The sequence below is a fragment of the Haliaeetus albicilla genome, chromosome 23, assembly GCF_947461875.1.
Source record: "Haliaeetus albicilla chromosome 23, bHalAlb1.1, whole genome shotgun sequence".
NCBI classification, from domain to species: Eukaryota; Metazoa; Chordata; class Aves; order Accipitriformes; family Accipitridae; genus Haliaeetus; species Haliaeetus albicilla.
This window is the reverse complement of record NC_091505.1, coordinates 8,632,911-8,651,543: the sequence shown is the minus strand read 5'-3', so window position 1 is coordinate 8,651,543 and position 18,633 is coordinate 8,632,911. Positions and strand designations below refer to the sequence as shown.

Sequence of the window (18,633 nt, the reverse complement as noted above, 5' to 3'; positions counted from 1 at the left end):
TAATTCAGAGGGGATGTAAAATTTCAACATCTCAAAGACCATTAGATATTCCTATGAAAAAAGGAGAATTGACTTGATACATTTTAATTACATCCTGTAGCTCTGAATATGGGCTGAAAATTGGAGATAGGGCTATTCAGTGAAGGGAAGGAAACGCTATATAGTTAGCTTACAACCTTATACGTGTTTTTTGAAACTGAAACAGTTTTGTTGCTGAAATTTATTGAAATAGTGCAAAAACCAAGTTGTTTTGTAGCAATTTGCGTTCCGGAGGTGTGTGCCCTCAGAACTGTTGAAAATCCTCTACAAATGTCAAACCTGCATTTATTCAAGGGTGTTACTCTACTGATTTTAATGGACTCCCTAAAACTACCCAGCTAGAAGTGAAAGGAGAAAGGTGAACATCCTCAATTTTTCACTGTGGCATCCAGTTTCTGTCAGGCTAATAATACACTTTTGTACAATCTCAGTGTCTTGGGCTTTTTTTGTTTGTTGGTATGTTTGTTTTAAGATGCAGAAGAACAGGAGTGAGCCAGAAAAGAAATTAAAAGCAACAAATAATAAAAACAAAAATCTGCCTGTGTTGTTCTTGGTTTTCCCCACACTGTTAACTTGAGGCCCTCTGGGGAAGGTGAAACAAACAGCTGTCCTGGCTACAATACAGTCAGAATCTCCTCCTACAAAGCCAACTGCAAGCACAGGGAGACTGAGAATCTATTAGAAATACCCTAAGCTGGCAGCACTGTGAATTTAAAGTGATAAAATTAAGGGGCCATCTGAGAGCAGTTACAGACCTCTTCAGTAAGTGACCTCTCTATAGTTGTGAATTTTTACAGAAAACGCTATGGGCTATGAACAATCAAAGTAGGAAACAAGAGCACCTTTTTTCCCCCTCTAATTCACGTAATTCTTTCTGTGGAAACTGGTGGTAAACTGCATCCTCAGTGAAGTTTGGCCGTATGGTCAAGGTATGATGCAATAAACAGCGTGACAAGAATACAAACTACGATCCAAACGTGAAGACCCAATTGCAATCGTTGGCTGTTTTAACACAAACGTGCATAAATCTGTTTACACTTTACACACCTGGTTTGCTCAGAAGTTGCTTTATGTGCCATACAACCACTTTCGTGTGGATACAAACTTCATAAAGAAGTCGGGCTTCACGCAGCAGAATCTTATAAAGTGCTATTTTTCATACATACCTACAGATGCTGGCATTTCTCCCCACTGCAAAACAGTCTCCTTTGTGAAATGCCCATATATATCAATGTAGATGCCTTCATCTTCATAGGTGAGTAAAAGCTCCATTCCACTGGTATTCGGGAGGATGATAATGGCATGTGGGCGAATAGTCCCCTGGATCTAGAATCATATTTTACTAAGATTTATATCAGAAAATGGACTGCGGTTTTAGTGACTACATCAATCTAACTAGCATGGCAGAGCAATAAAAAGAACTAGTTCATGGCTCATGGAAAGTGAAAGAAATGCGTGTTTTCAGAAAGGCTGTATAGTTTGTTTGCTGGCCACTGAGACAGGCTTTCTCCCCTCCTCCCCCCTTTGAATATGATAGTAGATTTGCAAACAAATCAACATTCAATATTTCACTTTATATTTACCAGTACTAATTGGTTTCAAGAAGCCATGGAGCCACTGAGACACAATAATATTTACTTTGTCACTACAGACCACTTGCATTATAAAAATAGAAGAAAGGTGAAATAAATTTGAATTCGCAATTATTTCAGAAGATGGAGGAAGGATGAAAGCTTCCACATTGCAGGAAATCTGTGCTTTCACTTTCCATGCTATCTCCCTAACCCCACTCACAAGCTAAAACCTGTAAATTTAACAATATTTACAGTAAGTTGAAAAGTTACCTGGACCTTTCAAATACAAGCCACACTGTCCTTCCCTTCCCACATCCTTCACTAAAAATAGTTCCCCATTTAAATGCTGTTCAGCATACGTTTTCTGCATGCCACAGGAACAGTGCATTTCACTCTCACAAATTATTTTAACAGCAGTTCAATGCACTAGAATCTCTCCCAGAAGCCAACATGTCCCAAGTGAAAAAAAAAGTCTAAGTACACGACCATGAAGGTGGGGTTTTATGAAAGCGTTTTTGAAAGAAAAAGAGGACAGCCTTAAAAACAGTAACAAAGCATTTCCTTCTTTAAAGCACTACTCAAAACAGGATGTTAAAGAGTAAATTAAAACCACTACAATTAATATTTTTACAGGAAGCACATGACGGGAGTTTTACATCATTTTCACAAGCCAGCAACACACAGATCTTTTTTTCTTCAAGCACATACATTTATGCACACCGTAAGGGCACAATGAACAGTAAAAGAAGCACTGAAGCTGTACTTGCCAAACTGAATACACTCAGGCCAACCACTTGACTCCGTGCCTCCGCAACAACTATCCGTAACACTAGAACGGGTATCCAGAGTCGCAGAGCAATTTTAATGCGTTGCCTTGGTACTCGCATGAGCGATCGAAGCAGGTAAGAGATGAAGAAAGAGGTGGGGAACCAGGAAAAGAGGCTACCAGAAAGCAAGAGTATCTAAAGTCAGCCTGTTAAAAGTCTGGTCTGTTGCCACCACAAAGCTCCTTGAGAGAATTATCCAACTCTAGCAGATGCTCTTTAAAATAATAAAATACCGAAGAAGATAGAGCCACTGTAGCAGCAGATTTATTTCAGGTCTAAGACTCTAAAGGGAAAATATATTTTTAGTACACGCTAACTTTTGGTTGAAGAGCACACACAAAGGGAGTCAGTCTTAAAGGTGCCCCACATATTCAGGACGGTCACCTGGGAAATCTCTCTCATCAGGTACATAATTATATTTGCAGCCTGTTGAAAAACTAAAGCCTCTAAAAAGGTTCACTTTTTTCTTTGCCTTTCTTATCTTGGGCAATTATGCTAATGATCTTTTTGACAAGTCATTATTCACCTTGCTCAGCAACCAGCTTCCAGGAATGGTATGCAGGCACCACGCTTAGATTTATAAACTGATGTGAATTTTTCCTGGTTGCATAGTTAACAAAGCTACTAATTGTCAGATTAAATAAACCCTCTAGCAAAACAAATACTAAAAAAACCCCAACAGTACAAGCTTTTTGGCAGGTGATTCAACAGTTTGTTCTGAACAGCTAGAAAAGTTACTTTCTAATTAAGAGAAGTTTATAAACAGCCACCTTCAAACATCGTGTCCATCAAAACCACAGGTCTGACAGAGTTTGAAGGCTGTCACTTGTCAGGGCAGCAGAGTGATCAAGTGGCTTGCATGGGACGCATGGGTTTTCATTTGGTTTGAAAACGTGGGGCTGAGAGTGGAGAAAAAGAAGTTAAAAAATGACAGGGTTCAAGGCGCAGGCTGCAACATGCAGATCTGGGATGAGATTTCTTCAGACCTCCTGAGCATAACTTTGGGGGACACTGCCTTGGGAGACGAGGAGGCCATGGCACCTGGATGAGCTGACTCTCTGCCCCTACGGACCTCTGTTGACTTCAGGGAGGTTTTCAAGTGTGCACAGAAGTTTCCTTGCCAGGAGCCTCCCCTCAGACTGGAGCCATGGGAACCTGCTACTTTTCTGGACCTAAGCCCCCAAGTTTCTCTGGCTTTTGGGACTCACAGCTTTGAAAAGAACTAACAGCTAAAAAATAAGCAAACAAACAAACAAAAAGATTAAAACCATAGCACCGACTTCATATTGGACAGCCCTGTGCGAGTCATTCACTTCTGCAAGGGAATTACTTTGCTATTATCTGAGTTTAAGCAGGAATTTAGTGATCACCATCACCTCAATGAACAGATGCACAATGCAGTATGTACACATCAACCTGAAATCAACACCTTCATGCCAACTTCTTGACACTCTAATGAGAAAATCCTGAGAAAAATGTAAAAATTCGTTTGAATTTAAGGCCTGATTTCACAGGCAACTGAACAGTAAGATGATCAGCAAATTTATTTAGTCTGGAAGTTGGGTTTCTGCAAAGTCACGACTGAAAGGCAAATCGCATTTTGCACACAGAGCCTGGATCTGTAATCATGGGAAACAAATCCAACTTTGCTCCATGGTGAAGAAATCGGGGTTATTCATGGGTGCACATGTATACCTGGCTCCTCTAGCTACAGGTACTCATTGGTGCAAGGGGAACATGCTTGCAGTGGATCAAGATTAAAATGTGTTGCAGCAGTCTTTGTAATCCAGGCCAAATATCAGCTTAATTCAGTGATAATTTAATCAACTTGTGAGCAAGATTGAAAAGCACAGTGGCAGATTGCAAAAGTCACCTAAATTCATGTAGATATTATTGTGTCTTTGATTGCTTAAGTCCTAAATTTCCAGGATATATCAATTAAAAATAGTACTGTGTCCGTACAACAGACTTTCTGACATTAAACCATTAAAATTGATACTTTAAATGTGATAAAAGCCTTTTAACACAACTTCAGTGTTATAAAAGTATGCGAAAAGTGGTTTTCTATTAGCTGGCGTACAATAATTATTCTCTTACCATGTCTCTTGAAATACAGCACAACTCTTAACCTGATCATCATCAATATACAGCCCAAAAACCAGAGGCATTTATGTAATTTTTTGGAGTATCTTACGTGTGTTGGAAGGTACAGGTCATACACAGATCCAGAGTCCACATCAATAGCGTGAAAGCCTACTAGTGAGCCATATATGACTTTTAATCTTTGTCCATTTTCAACGGTCAGGTCAACTGACAGTGGTTTGTGATGAAGTGAGGTAAAGGACTGGAAAAAGAAAAATATACTATATAACACAATAAAGCTGTTGGTTTACAGCTCTACATATATGATCTTAAGAATTTTCAAAAATCAAAAGTTAGACAGCTATTTTTGTTAAATAATATGTTATGTTTAAGGAGCTAAGTATCCATCAGCCACTGAGTTGCAAGGAGAGCTGGATAATTCACTTGTGTTTTGAAAAAAAAAATCCAGATTCTAGAAACGGACTAGGCAAAAATTAGGCTGAGTACCGTTCATGTTTAATTTCCTCCTCCTTTGAGGGAAATCAGCATCAACTTTGTGAACTCCAATGCACATTTTGGCACAGCACTGAAACAAGTTATTCACATCTAACAGAATCATGACTGTGACAGTTTTATGCCTGCCATCTCCAATGTATGTCAAACGAGCTACATTTTCTTTAAAAGAATATGCATTTTATCTTTAACTAGAAATAAATGTTATACAAAGCAACAAAAAGCAAAAGCAAAGAGTAGATGAGAGACAGTGAGAGACAGTGATAAATCTGAACCAAAGTGAAGTTTCACTTACCTTAAAAGCCATGAATTTGTGATAAGGCTTTGGAGCCCAAGCATAAACCTCCACTGAGTTTTTCAAAGCAATTACAAGGAATTTGATTCTCTCATATTTTACTGTAATACAAGAAGAACAATTCCTTAGGTACTAGACAGACGCTTAAATCAAAGACCATCTCATCACAGGAAATAATTTCAATGGACTACTTGTAGAGGTAGACATTATCCAGCAAGGGAGACTAATGGATTCTGGACATCAATGTTTAATATCACCAGTGACAATACCTTGACTTAAACCTATAGTTCATTTATTCTCAGTAAAGCCAGATGACTGTTAACAACATTTACATATTGCTTTTCATATATCTATTTAAAAAAAAAAAAAATCTTATTAGCAAGAAAAAAAAGGTCTTGACCCCGCAGCTAAGCCAACCCTACTTTATTTTTCAAGTGTGAACATACACCAACATTACTGATTGTGAATAAGCTACTTTTGGAGGAATGGTGGTTGTCGGCTGAACAATTCTGTTACACTCTGCAGGATGAATTTTCATTTCATTGTTCATGTGTGGGGGTTAAATCCCCATGTGCTAGTGTGGGCGAAGGACTCCCACGTTTCTAAGATGAGTAAGCATTTAAGAGATGAGCAATATCTCTAAGTCGATTAAGGTCGTGTTGGGCCCATCAAGAATAAATGAAGAATCATGCATTGAAAATTCAGGCTTCTTTGTACATTGTCTTTTCACTCTGCCATAGACAAGCATTTGCTTTGGAAACAGAACACTAGGGTATTGCATCCCAACGCATTCACCCTTCAATTTATATTCAGTGTCTGCTTGGCAGGGATTTTTAAAAGATGCAGGTGTTATGCTACTGAAGTAAGGTTTGTTTTCTGTGGGAGAAGGGCTTGATCAGCCCTTGCTGCTTACAAAAGGAACGGTTCACACTAGCCAAACACACAGCAGAGGCATGAAGAGTGGATAAGGATAGATGCCGGTCAGGAAAATCTCGCATGGGCAGAGAAAGAAAAAAAACCCTAAACTCCATCGAAGTGCAGAACAGCACATCCTTTTCCTCTTCTACCTGGACAAGTGGCTGTAAAACCAAAGGTCAAGTTACAAGAAGATTCACCACGAGAAAAACAACAGCAGCTGTTTTGTCAAAGTAAGAATGGCTTGTCATATGTAAAAACAGAAGCTCCTACCTAATTTTAGGATAACTATTTTTTAATTTTTTTAAAAAAACCACACCAAACCCAAAGATGAGCAACTGAAGTGGAATATGTGGGTGCTTAGTTATAATCACAAAGAAAGTAACAACGCACGTCTGTTTCACATTCTTTCTTGGATTTAACCGTTGCCACTTCTAAAGCCATGAAATATAAAAGCAAAAAAAATACCAAGCAAGGTATTTATGAGAGCCAGCCACCTCGCCGCCTCCTGCGCTTCTCTATATCATTTCTCTATTTGACTTTGAAAAAAGTGCCACTTTCACATACCATCTTTCACCAAAGCAAAACTTGGCTATACATCACACCCCCTCATGCAGTTAAATGACAGAAACTATCACAATACTGATGTTCATCTTCAAGAATGAACTGCCTGAAAGCCAAATAAAAGCAAGATGGTTTTTCAACTGCTATGGTACCATTTCCAGTGTGTAAGTTTAAACAAAGGTATATTTAGGTCTTTTATGATCTAGAGACAGGGATGAGCTGTAACACATCCAATCTGATCCACCTATGGACATCCTACAAATATGATTTACTAGCACTTCACTAGTCCAGTTTCTTAGCAGTTACTCAGAGCCAGGAGGGAAGCTGAATAGCATGGAGGTGTAAAAAGTCAGTCTAATTAAAACCTTAAGTAACTATGGAACTTCTAAACAACTGACTGAGCAACAGACCAGGGCTGGTAGTCTCTTCTTCCAGCCGTCACAGGGGATTCCAATAAGGTCATCCGGTAACTGCTGCAAGAAGAGATACTACCTGAGATGACAGGGAGCAAAGCATCTGCCATGTAAAACAAGGAGGTTTGAGAGAACTCAGAGATATTCAGTCCAATACAATCCTGAAACAGAGCTGAAGAAAAATGCTGGTGTCACAAGATGCAAGAGGATGATTAAGCAGCTCATCCAGGGAAAAACAAAAAGTCCTTACCGACTTTGTAGTGTACACAGCCTTCCAGGTCACCCACAGACACCCAGCCTTGCCGCTTCTCCACCTCTGGATCATTGCGCAAAATTTTATTTCTCAACCATGATAAGTAATATACCCTCAACTTATTCTTCTTCCCTAGGATTTGGAAGAGAAGACAGACATAATACTTTAACTCACTGAAGTACAAAGTCTCCCACACTCACGAAAACCCAGAGTTTTGTAACCTGGAGTACAGCGGGTCTTTGCGTGCCTCGTCAAGGTGAGAGAAGAGTCCAGCAGCGCAAAAGAAAAGCCCTGTGTGATGGTGACACCCAGGAGGGAACTGGAACATGAGCAATCCTATGGTATTTGGCACACGTGCGCTTACCTTGTGACTCAAGCTTCATGCAAGATTTTCACATCTGACTAAAATTCTTCCCTCAGGCCAAAGAATAGGTCTCTATAGACGCATGTATTACCAGAAATAATCAGCCTATCTGGCATTTACTCTTTGATGTGAAGGAAGGAACACAGGTATGGCCTACAATGGCCATTTTGAATACGTGACTCAATTAGTTCTAATTAACTGACAATCTTCATTACAAGCAGCTATTTTCTTTTGGATACCTTTCCAGGTGAGAATTCCTTTGTCATCTTTCATCTCAGTCAGTCTTTCTGTTGCTTTAGTTCATAAGTACATACGGGCAACAGCAGTCTGGGATCACAGGTCAGTCTAAAAGGAAGGACTGTCCCACGTAAGAAACTGGACCCGGCATTATGGGACAAACAGCTCTCACCATCACCTACCGTGGTGAGTCTGGATTGGAGACAAGGAGCTGCCATTCCTTGCTGGACCAACATCTCTGACCTTGTTAGGTACTAAGCACCCTTTGAGGCCACTCTCACCCATGGGGAATAAGGACCTCAGTGCCTTGCAGGACAGAGTCCAAGCTGCTTGCCAGCAGAGGTTGAAGACGCTACTCCATTTAATGTTACTGATGCTTTCACAGCAGAGATCACTCTCATGTTACTGCTCCTACATCTTGCTGAACACAGAATGAGCTCATTTAATGATATTTTAATAGAATTGCACTTAGGTGCTCACCCATCACAGAAACAAAGCAAACAGACTGACAAACTATAACTTGCTGAGAACCAGTTCGTTTTAAGGATATGAAACACTTCATACTTCCCACAAACCGTTTTACACATTAACTGGGTAATGAAATACCCCAAAGCCTCTCTGAATTGAGAATTAAATGTTAAAAATTCAAGAGAGCTTCCCTATTAACAAGAATAACTGTCCTGTGATTTTCTGTAAGAGGAAATTCCTCAACCTAGTTTATAACCTAATTCTTCTTTTTAATTGCTTCCAACCCCAATGCAGGTCAGATACTTTTAGACACTGAACTAACCTGATATAGTAATTAGCACATTGAGTCCTTCCAGAACATCCATTTGCTGGAATCGTCTCCTTGTAATCAGCGAATAAACTCTTCCTTGCCCACTTCTGTCCAGCAGCCACAATCCATTCTCTGTTCCCACCAGTAAATTTACTCCTGTTGATACACAGAAAAAAGTACTGCATAAATCACCTAATAATGCAGAGGGCACTGAGCGTTCACTGTTTTGAGAACTGATTCTTACTTAGTCTCACTTAATGGTACCTGATAATTTCTCTGTTGCTCTGTAGATGACCTCCCAGAAAAATGAATAGAAAAAAAAAAGGATCTCACCATTACAGTTTTTACCCAGCAGAACACTTATATACTCATGTAACTTGAAGGATGAGTAGTTCTGCTGAAGTCAATGTTGATTTAAATAAAAAGGAAAATGCTTTGTGAACTTGAACTTCTCAGGTGACCTTGGAAAGTGCCTGTGAGCACTGCAAAAGTTCCAGTCCAGCACCACTCCACTGGCAACACAAGAGATCCAACTAAATGATCTAAGGGTCTCTACCAATTAAAAAGAAAAAAAAACCCAACCAAAACAAAACACCAAAAATCCCCAAAAACCCCAAACCAAAAAACCCCATCTTTTCCCAAATACAACACTCAAATCACAGGAGGGCCAAACGTGTGGGAAGAAGGGCTGCTGTTGGGAGGAAGTGGAGTGTTTGTTTGAAAATGGTCTGTGTTTTGCAAGAGTGCTTTCAAATGCCAAATTAAAGGAGTGAATCCATCTGAAATCCAACTGCTCCCAAGGAAGCAAAGGCTCCAGTGAGTTGCTGACATGAGAGGATGTCAAAAATTGTGTTCGGCTGGCATGACAGCTACGTTTCCTAATAGAACCTAATCAGGTTCTAAAGAAACGACACGAGGTATCCTGCTGTAACAAGCCAACTCCTCTACTGGCAATGGTCTGTGACAAGTACCTGGTGCTCTTCAGCCGCAAAGCACATTTAATTACAGACCTTACCACACAGCTCTGTTCTTAATTTAAAATCTTGGACTCCTACAAACATACATTACACAAAATCCGTGAAGCTGTAAATTGGAAATCTACATTTCCTTTGGATAATGTTTCATCTACTTCATTAATTTTCCATTCCAGACTCAAGAAGTGAGGAGGAGTAAAAGGCTGGGTGAGTCCCACAGAATACATCTGTTCTTCTGAAGTAGAAAGATGGTTAAAACAACTGAAGAGCTTAGCTAGTGTGAGACTGGGACAAGGTCTACAGTTGTTGAAAACTGGCCTGACTACACTCATCTTGGTTTTACACCATGTGAAGCTGATCCTGTAAAAAGGGTGATCCAGCGAGGTTCTGAGTAAGCACTGACAGCAGGAACTAAGGAAGCCAAGCTTTTGGAAAGACTGATGCTTGACCTTCTTCAGATTCTTGGAACACTTAACACACATGACAGCAAAAGGCTTCAGGTTTGGATTATTTCCACTGGGTCAGGGCTTAGTGTGATCAGCTGTACTCGTATGCAGCTAAGACAAGAGTAAGTATTATGAGCCGCGTAAGTTACTCAAACATTTGCAACTTTTGGTTCTTCCAATGAGCACAGTTTCAATTTGCTGCCTGATCAAAACATTTTCCCATTCTGATGCACAAAATCCTTTGCAACTTGTACTGGTTTCAGCTGGGATAGAGTTAATTTTCTTTCTAGCAGCTGGTATAGTGTCATGTTTTGGGTTCAGTATGAGAAGAATGTCGATAACACACTGATGTTTTCAGTTGTTGCTAAGTAGTGTTTAGACTTAAGTCAAGGATTTTTCAGCTTCTCATGCCCAGCCAGCGAGAAGGCTGGAGGGGCACAAGAAGTTGGGAGGGGACACAGCCAGGACAGCTGACCCAAACTGGCCAAAGGGGTATTCCATACCATGTGACACCATGTCCAGTATATAAACTGGGGGGATCACTGCTCGGGAATGAACTGGGCATTGGTCGGCAAGTGGTGAGCAATTGCACTGTGCATCACTTGTTTTGTATATTCCAATCCTTTTATTATTTTTGTCATTTTATTATTGTTATTATTATCATTATTAGTTTCTTCCTTTCTGTTCTACTAACCTGTTCTTATCTCAACCCATGAGGTTTACTTTTTTTTTTTTTTCTCCCCCAATTCTCTCCCCCATCCCACAGGGCGAGGGGGAGAGAGTGAGTGGCTGCGTGGTGCTTAGTTACTGGCTGGGGTTAAACCACGACACAACTGCATGTCGTCTGTTTGCCATCTTCTACCAGGAAGGCGGTGTCATGCAAGTGATATCTACTCAGTGATCCACTCCAGGACTTTCTGACAGGAGAGGTGCAATACAACTGTAAAATCTGCCTGGCGTATACTGCCAGCCTCTCCTGCTGCTGCCTTCCGTCCATACACATGCCCAAGTACTTCTGAGCTTACCCCACAAAGCAGCACAAAGGACCTCCGAGTTGAATTTCTTCTTGTATTTACGAATTTCTGGACTGTCACTCTGCGGGCGGATATTTGTCGGGTTGACGTTGACAACAGAGCCCTTCCTTGCGTTTTCCCTCCTGACAGGTTCAGGTTTTGCACCAGATGCTAGAATGAAAGACATATGCAGGCATGAAAAATGTGAGTGTTTGCCTACATCTCACATTTGACCTGTTTATGGCCGAATGAAAGAAACCCCAGAGGGGTGAGAAAACACCTCAGGAGCATTACATAGCCAGAGGAAAAAAATATAATCTGGAAGATTCCCCAGGCATTCCTGAGTAAACACTGTGGTAACAGCAGAGTAGAGCAAGCCACATCTGGAAGAAGGGCAAAAGCAGTACAATGAAAATTCATAGCGATGCGGAGTTTCAATTTCTGAAGATGTTACTAAGAATTTCCATTTCCAAGCAATTGGCCCTCCCCACTCCCAAAAAGAAAGAAACCAGGAGTGACATTTTATGAGAAGGGTAAAGCATACTCACGAGAACTACAGGAAGGTCCTACTGGACTGGTGGGAGGGGTGATTGGCAGAAGTCGAGGATCTATGAATGCAGTAAACGATGCTGTGGACGATGTACTGCTCTTTGAAGGTGTGCTTTCAGTGCAGGAGGCCTACAATGAAAACCAAGAGCGACTTCAGGAAGACGATGCTAGGGGAGCAGACAGCACACAGCAGTGCAACGCCTCCAAGGTTCAGAAGAAATGGCATGTGGCTTGCTCAGAGACGATGAGCAGTCTTAAAGCAGGAGATACATGGTACAAATTCAGCGACAGAAGGGGAGGCCTGAGCAGGGAGTTTAGCCAGGCACGGCGCTGAAATAACCAGTCCCCAGAAGAAGAGCACGTCGTTCGCTCCCTGCTGTCTCACCTGCAACAGGGCACTGCTCAAATCTCTTCGCAGCGAGGAGGACACCGCTGCCTCAAGTAAGGCAGTTTAAGAGGTGACCCCTGACAGAGCCGTTATCTGCCCCCAGTGACACACTTCTCCCCAGGAGACCCTCACGGCGGTGTTGGAGTCCCTTCGGGGCTGCCGGGACGTGCTGCCCTGGCCCTCACGCAATCCCACCTGAGACGTGGATGGAAGAAAGCCAGGGACATGAGCAGAGGCAGATGAGAGTGCTGTGCTGCTGACGTGACAGGTAAAGGAGCAGAGGGTACGAGCCCTTCTAGCTTGTGTAAAAGGGGAGAAAAAAGGGAAGGAAAGAAAAGGGAGCAGAGAGAGAGATGGGGGAAACGAGCAGAACAATAAAATCTGTTAGGGAGCTCAAGATTTCTTCTCTGTCCCCTAGTCCCCTAGATAAAACTTCTAAAGAAAAGAAGGGATGTGGTGAAAAATCTCATCATAAAAAGAGACAGGATAGGTGAAGTTAAAAGGCTCTCAATATCAGGCTCCTAAGGGCTGGAGGAAAACGATGGTACAATTCATTTGATCTGTAATTTATCTCTTACCTTACTCAGAGGTTTGTTCTGAGTTTCCTGGCTAGTCAGTGGCACTTTTGGTGGGTTCACAGAGGAGTCCGAAATTTGGCTTTGCTGGAGGAGATCTGGCAGGAGATAGTTCTGGTTGTTTACACTCCAGAGGCCTTCTTGGGGGCTAGAAATTTGTTTCCCTAGAATCTGATCCTGCACATGAGAACGTATAGTTAAACTCCACATTTAGCATACTTCCAATGCACTATGCAACCCTGTTAATTAGGACAATAACTAATGAGCTTATGGGAGGGGTGCTCTGTGTGATGCATCGTGGAAAGACAAACCCTATGGAAAGATTAAAATAAAAAAAATAAATACAAAAGTGTGTGGCAAACACTGGAGACATCAACACTGGCTTCCACTGCTGAAGTGCTCCACAGACGTTCCTCACCTACGTTACCTCAGCCACAGGTAAAGAAGCAACTTCATCCTCAGAGACGCTTGAGACAGAATCAAATGACTTGTCCTAGCATTCTGATCTGACCTCTACCTGCCACGGTCAGAAGTAGATACTTCTTGATTCTGGACCTGCATTTAGTTCCAAGCCCCTCACCATTCATTTCATTGCTACTTTCCATTTACTGAATTAGGAGACCTTATTGTAGAATGACATTCAGCAGGATCCAGTACCAGCATTTCCAGTACAATGATGTTTGGTACTGCAGACCTCCTTACAGGATCCCACCAGCCTCAAGGAAATACTTGTAAACTATGCAAGGTGTGAGGCACCACACAAGCTCTCTCCCCGACAGCACAAAATACCGAGTCAGAGGTCGGTTTCTGGGAATACACGGCTGAAAGCTTTGAGAGGAAGAAAGATGGGATGTATAAAGCGAGCGGTGTCCCAGATGGCGAGGGCAGTGCAGAGGGATCTACCCCTGGCTGTGATCAGTCAGGGTACCTGAACACCATTGGCACTGGAACGTAGAGTGACAGGAGTCAGGCGCTACACTAGAAAATTCCTCCTAAATTACACCGAAGCAAAAAGCACGACCAAACTCGAGCAGTTTCTGGCTGGTTGAATTCAAGGCAAGTCTGTGCATTGTACTGACTGTGATAAACAATCTAGTGAAATCAGATCAGCTTTTTTGAATGCTGGCTAAAATATGAAAAAAAAAAGAAGTAGATAATTCTAAATAAAAAGACATTTGCCTTGTAAAAGCCAAGTAATTAACTAGAAATCAAATTGATGCTCTAAGTATTTAACATTTTAATTTAGATACAAAAAACCAAACCAAACCAAAACATATATGTCAGTATTTGAGGTTAGGGAATCAAGCCAGTATGGAGCTTTTTTTTCAGTTTTGAGTCAGGTTCAGCTGAACTGAACCAAACCCCCGTTTGAATCATTTGGCACACCCTAACCACTTCAAAACAGCTCATGCTGATGGGCCGGGGAAAAGGACGTTGGAAGAAGTCGTGGACACTCATGATGGCTGTGGCTGGTGAAACAGAGGTGGGAGGAAAGGATAGGAGTCTCAGTGAGAAGGAGGGAGAAGACTGGAAGGCATCAGAGAGATTTGTGAGGAGAAGTGGCAGTCATCTGTCTGTTCTCCCTCCCGCACTGTCCTCCCCAAACCCACCAGAATGTGACCTCCACTCTTTTCCATCCTCCCTCATCCTCAGTCTGGGCCTCGACAACTCCATCCTTCTCCTCTCCCTCAGGCAGCCCATTTCCAGTGCCCGGATATCAGGGGAAAGTGAAAGCACTGGGCTGATTTTGCCACAAGAAAAGTACTGGCTTTGCCCCATTTATAATTACTTCTCCGAAGCAGGGTCTTTTCTCCTCGAAGATGGTGGGACGAAGGCAAAGTAGGAGTCCTTCCCCAGTCAGGAAGGATGCCACTCTGGTCTGAAGCTTAGAAATCACACCAGAGGTAAAGAAAAGTCCTTTTTCTTCCTAGCCCTGCCACAGCTCACACAAGCAGCTCTGGGGAAAACATCAGTTTCACAGCAATTTATTTTCCCTATCTGTGAAATGAGAGTACCCTCAGCAATATGCGAGAAGTGCTCTGATGCTGAGTACAAGTCTTATTACTGTAATTTTTTTTGGTATCCAACCACAAAGAACATTGTTCTGCTTTGTCAGTCTTCATCTTTTCTGCACTAATATTTATCACAGGGGAAAATCCACATGACTTGAAGTTTCTGCTAGAAACTACAGCTGGGAAGGAACCACAACATGACACATGAGAAGACGACATGTATTTGTGCTAAGCCAGTAGGGAGAGATGAAGTGTTTTTCCCCCTCTTCTGATGATATTTTAAGTAGTAAGCAGTAGTTCTCTTTAGATTGGAATAAAAAAGTCAAGATTTTTAAAAATAGCAACAATGCACACCAACAATAATCAACAGTGTTGCTTTTTGCAACCTGCCCAGTGCCTTCAAGAAATACATTGACATCGGAAACTACTACCAGGTCAGTAACAAGGAGAAAGAAAGAAGTGCAATTTCGTAGGTAAATGTAAGCATTTTTATAGGAAACACAGAACCTGAAACTATACATTTTTTCAAGGCTTATAGCTATAATTTGCAATGACAGAGCAGGACTTCAGAGTGAAAATGCTGCGGAGAAGAAATGGATACAGTGTTTATCATGCACATTAACGATCCGACTCCCCCCCCCCCCGTACCCACCCCCTTACAAATGGCCAAATTACCTTCTGTTCTGCGACGGTGCTTTGGGGTTTCAGTTCAATTCCATCTGGTACTCTCGTCCTTGAGAAATCTGCCACTCTGCTGCTTAGCAGTTGCCTGGTAACAAACTCCAATTAATGAACAGAACTACTTCGGGGGGGGAAAAAAAAAAGCCCCCAAAACGAAAAAGAAAAAAACCCCACGTACACATGTTCAAAAGTGAGCATAATTAACATTCACTAGTTACACTTAAAGGTTCTTGTACAAAAGCAAGCTGATTAGTCTGTGGATGTGCCTGAACGGACTCGAGCCTGAGGACCACTCACACACAGCAGGAAGCTCTCCCCACCTCGACGGAGAGCATCCCTTCGTCTCCCTGCATCTCACCCAGCATTTTTCAGACACTGCATAGCTCAGGCAAGTGAGAGAGCTGGTCCCTCAAGCTGTCATTTGAAAAGTGCCCACTTCAAAACTTCTCCTGTCTCCCCTCGTACGCTATCCTGCTGGGCGCAATTATGAGCTGCCCTGCTCTCCAGAGAAAGCATCAGCTGCACTTGCGAGGAGAAGAGCCGCTGCTCTGCTATATGCTGGTATCGGGGACCTCTCTGTCAGCGCCTACGGGGACAGGCTACACTGGAATTTCATACTGTGCATCAGTCCCTGAAACATGGACCTCCTCACCTTACGTACAAAGAAAGAAAGAAAACGTTGCCCAGTGCACATAGAGACAGAACGTAAGAGCTGCTAGACTGGCTGAGGCCAAAAGCCCACCTAGTCCAGTATCGTGTCTTCAACAGTGACCAAAAGCAGATACCTAAAGAAAGAGTAAGAAGAAGGCAAGCATCTCTTGTGATATACCCCAGCATACTACTGCTTCCTACACAACCACTGGAATATTGGCATTTTAAACTTTTTCACCCAAGTGGGACAGCCTCAAACTTCTGTCAGTGAGACTCTGGCCCCATTTCTGTGCATTTCCACCCCACATCATTTATTTATTCCACTTATTTATTTATATTCATTTATTTATTACTGCAATCCATTTAGGCCTATTACACTTCTGTCTCCTTTCCAGTAATTATACAACTGACTGCATTCAGGATCCTGGCATGAAGGGCTCTACAGTGCTATGTGACAACTGGTAGGAGAGTATAAGGTTTTGGGTTGTTTTTTGTAAATGTTGCCCAATGCGATAACAAAGGAGGTTTGGTGAGAGAGCCGACTTAAGATGGTTGTGAAGGAGCAGACGTTTTTGTGGACTTTTTTTTGTTGAGGTTTTTTTGGTTTGGGGTCATTCCACCCCCCACCCCCCCCTTCTATGGGATGGGTAAATATTTGCATACTAAACTTAGAAGGAATGGCAAGATATGGAATAGGATCAATGATGAGTGCAAGGACCTGTTCTTATCAGGAAAGCAAGCAGCAGCTGCTCTTAAATCATGTCAACCTCCCACTTCGTAGGCGAGAAAGTAAATCCTAGCCAAGCATATAACTGCACCGACCTTGTCCAAATTTTGGCAGGGAAGAGCATACAAAGAGCAGAGAGGGGAAACTGAACTATACAAAATGAGTCCCAGGAAACTCAAGTGTTTTAAGGGGGATTATGAACACTGCAGGCATCAGAGGAGGAAGCACTCTCAGTAGAGTTGAGAAATTAGCATCAATGGAATAGGTACGTTATACAAGCAGGTAAGATGCTGGATCACATACACTGACATCCTTTCCTTAAAAAAAAACCTGGTGTATGTGAGGAAGAATTCTGGCTCATCTCACTGACAAGAAAAACAAGACCAAAAATTGTTTTACTGGTGAAAGACAGCTGCCCTTAGTCCTGGCTTCCTCAGATATGAGCCTTCTCAGGGTGGTTAACAGGATTCGTCCAAGAAAATACGAAGCTCTTTCTCTTGCATGTGTGCATGTCCCAAGTCTAGTCCCGCTGGGCACCTCCAGGAAAGCTGGAGCGTGGACATCAAAAGCTGTTCCACAGCCCAGGCAAGAACAAAAAAACCCCACAGATTGTTTTCAATAGCCAACTAAAACTTGTCCCAGGGTGTCTCAGCCAAAGCCCACACAGAAACACTGGTACAGGATGCAAGGGGCTTCAGATCCTGCATTCACATGCTTTAGATCGCAAGAAAAACAAAACCCTTCACTTTCTCCAGTATATGCAAAGTTTCAAAGCTGGCTGCTGCTTTCACTTCGATCACTACCCTTTTTGCTATTTACTTGGTAGTAATCAGGATGTATTTCCCAAAATATCTATCTTCTAATATAAGTGACGTTCAGCCGAGGTGAAGGGACTTTGTTAATAGACAAGATTACACTTTTGATTTTACAGGAGCTCTTGCGGTGGCTGTGTGCACAGGACGGCAAACCTGACGGGGATCATCCTGCTAATTCCAATTCTCTAGAGGACTGGTGGATCTCACACACAGAGGAGATGCAAATCATACATGCAGACTTCCAAAGGCAGTGATACCACTCCTTCAAATCATTACAGCATGCAAGGATCACAGCAATCTAACACTTACACAGCAAAGTCATTGCTACAGGGCAAATCCATATTTTTATGTAGAGTCTTTCTGAGGTCTAGGATGAATTCTATGACCTAGAGTGAATAAAACTTTTTACAGATCAGAATAAGGTGGTTTGGAAGAGGAGCAGTAAGAAAATAAAGGCATTACAGTAAAAAGACAGCTCTTACAGGTGCACTGAATAAGCTACAAGATTTTTAACATTCTCCCTCCTCATCCCTCAGCTTTGAAAATGAACTTCAGAAATGCAAATCAGGAGCATATGCAGGCACAAAAACTCTACCTTCCTCAGAGCAGCAGAGGGGAAAGGACTGGTACCAGGCCAACACAGTAGCTTGCCAACAGTGCTACAAATCTGTGCATCTCTTCCTGAAGACTGACAAAACTGCATGTGCAATTATGTCAGAAGAACAAGAACCCCATCCCCGAGAGCTCTGTGGCCCTGTGATGCACTTCAAAGTAAATCCTAGAACTTGAATTATACCGAAGACTCTTTGCAAGAAAATTAGAAGCTTTATTCATCAATACTAAAAAATAAATTCTGTTTGCTCTTCCAAACAGCAGGGCTGGCCAACTGATCCCTCGACTCTCTTTCACTTGGACTAGCAAACTATTCACGCACCATTATTTCTCAGC

General features: G+C 42.1%; 1 protein-coding gene across 4 annotated transcripts in view; it reads right to left on the bottom strand.

Moving 5' to 3' along the window:
* The window catches only part of NRK (Nik related kinase), a 117,820-nt gene that overhangs the window by 12,455 nt on the left and 86,732 nt on the right, over positions 1-18,633 (bottom strand). For all 4 annotated transcript variants that reach the window (XM_069811110.1, XM_069811107.1, XM_069811108.1 and 1 more), the window contains 9 exons: positions 15,487-15,580; positions 12,803-12,976; positions 11,836-11,965; positions 11,300-11,458; positions 8,867-9,010; positions 7,473-7,607; positions 5,331-5,431; positions 4,635-4,784; positions 1,206-1,365 (listed from right to left, as the gene is read on the bottom strand). In XM_069811110.1, coding sequence (XP_069667211.1) covers positions 1,206-1,365; positions 4,635-4,784; positions 5,331-5,431; positions 7,473-7,607; positions 8,867-9,010; positions 11,300-11,458; positions 11,836-11,965; positions 12,803-12,976; positions 15,487-15,580 — 1,247 coding nt within the window. The remainder of the gene's footprint in view (positions 1-1,205; positions 1,366-4,634; positions 4,785-5,330; positions 5,432-7,472; positions 7,608-8,866; positions 9,011-11,299; positions 11,459-11,835; positions 11,966-12,802; positions 12,977-15,486; positions 15,581-18,633) is intronic.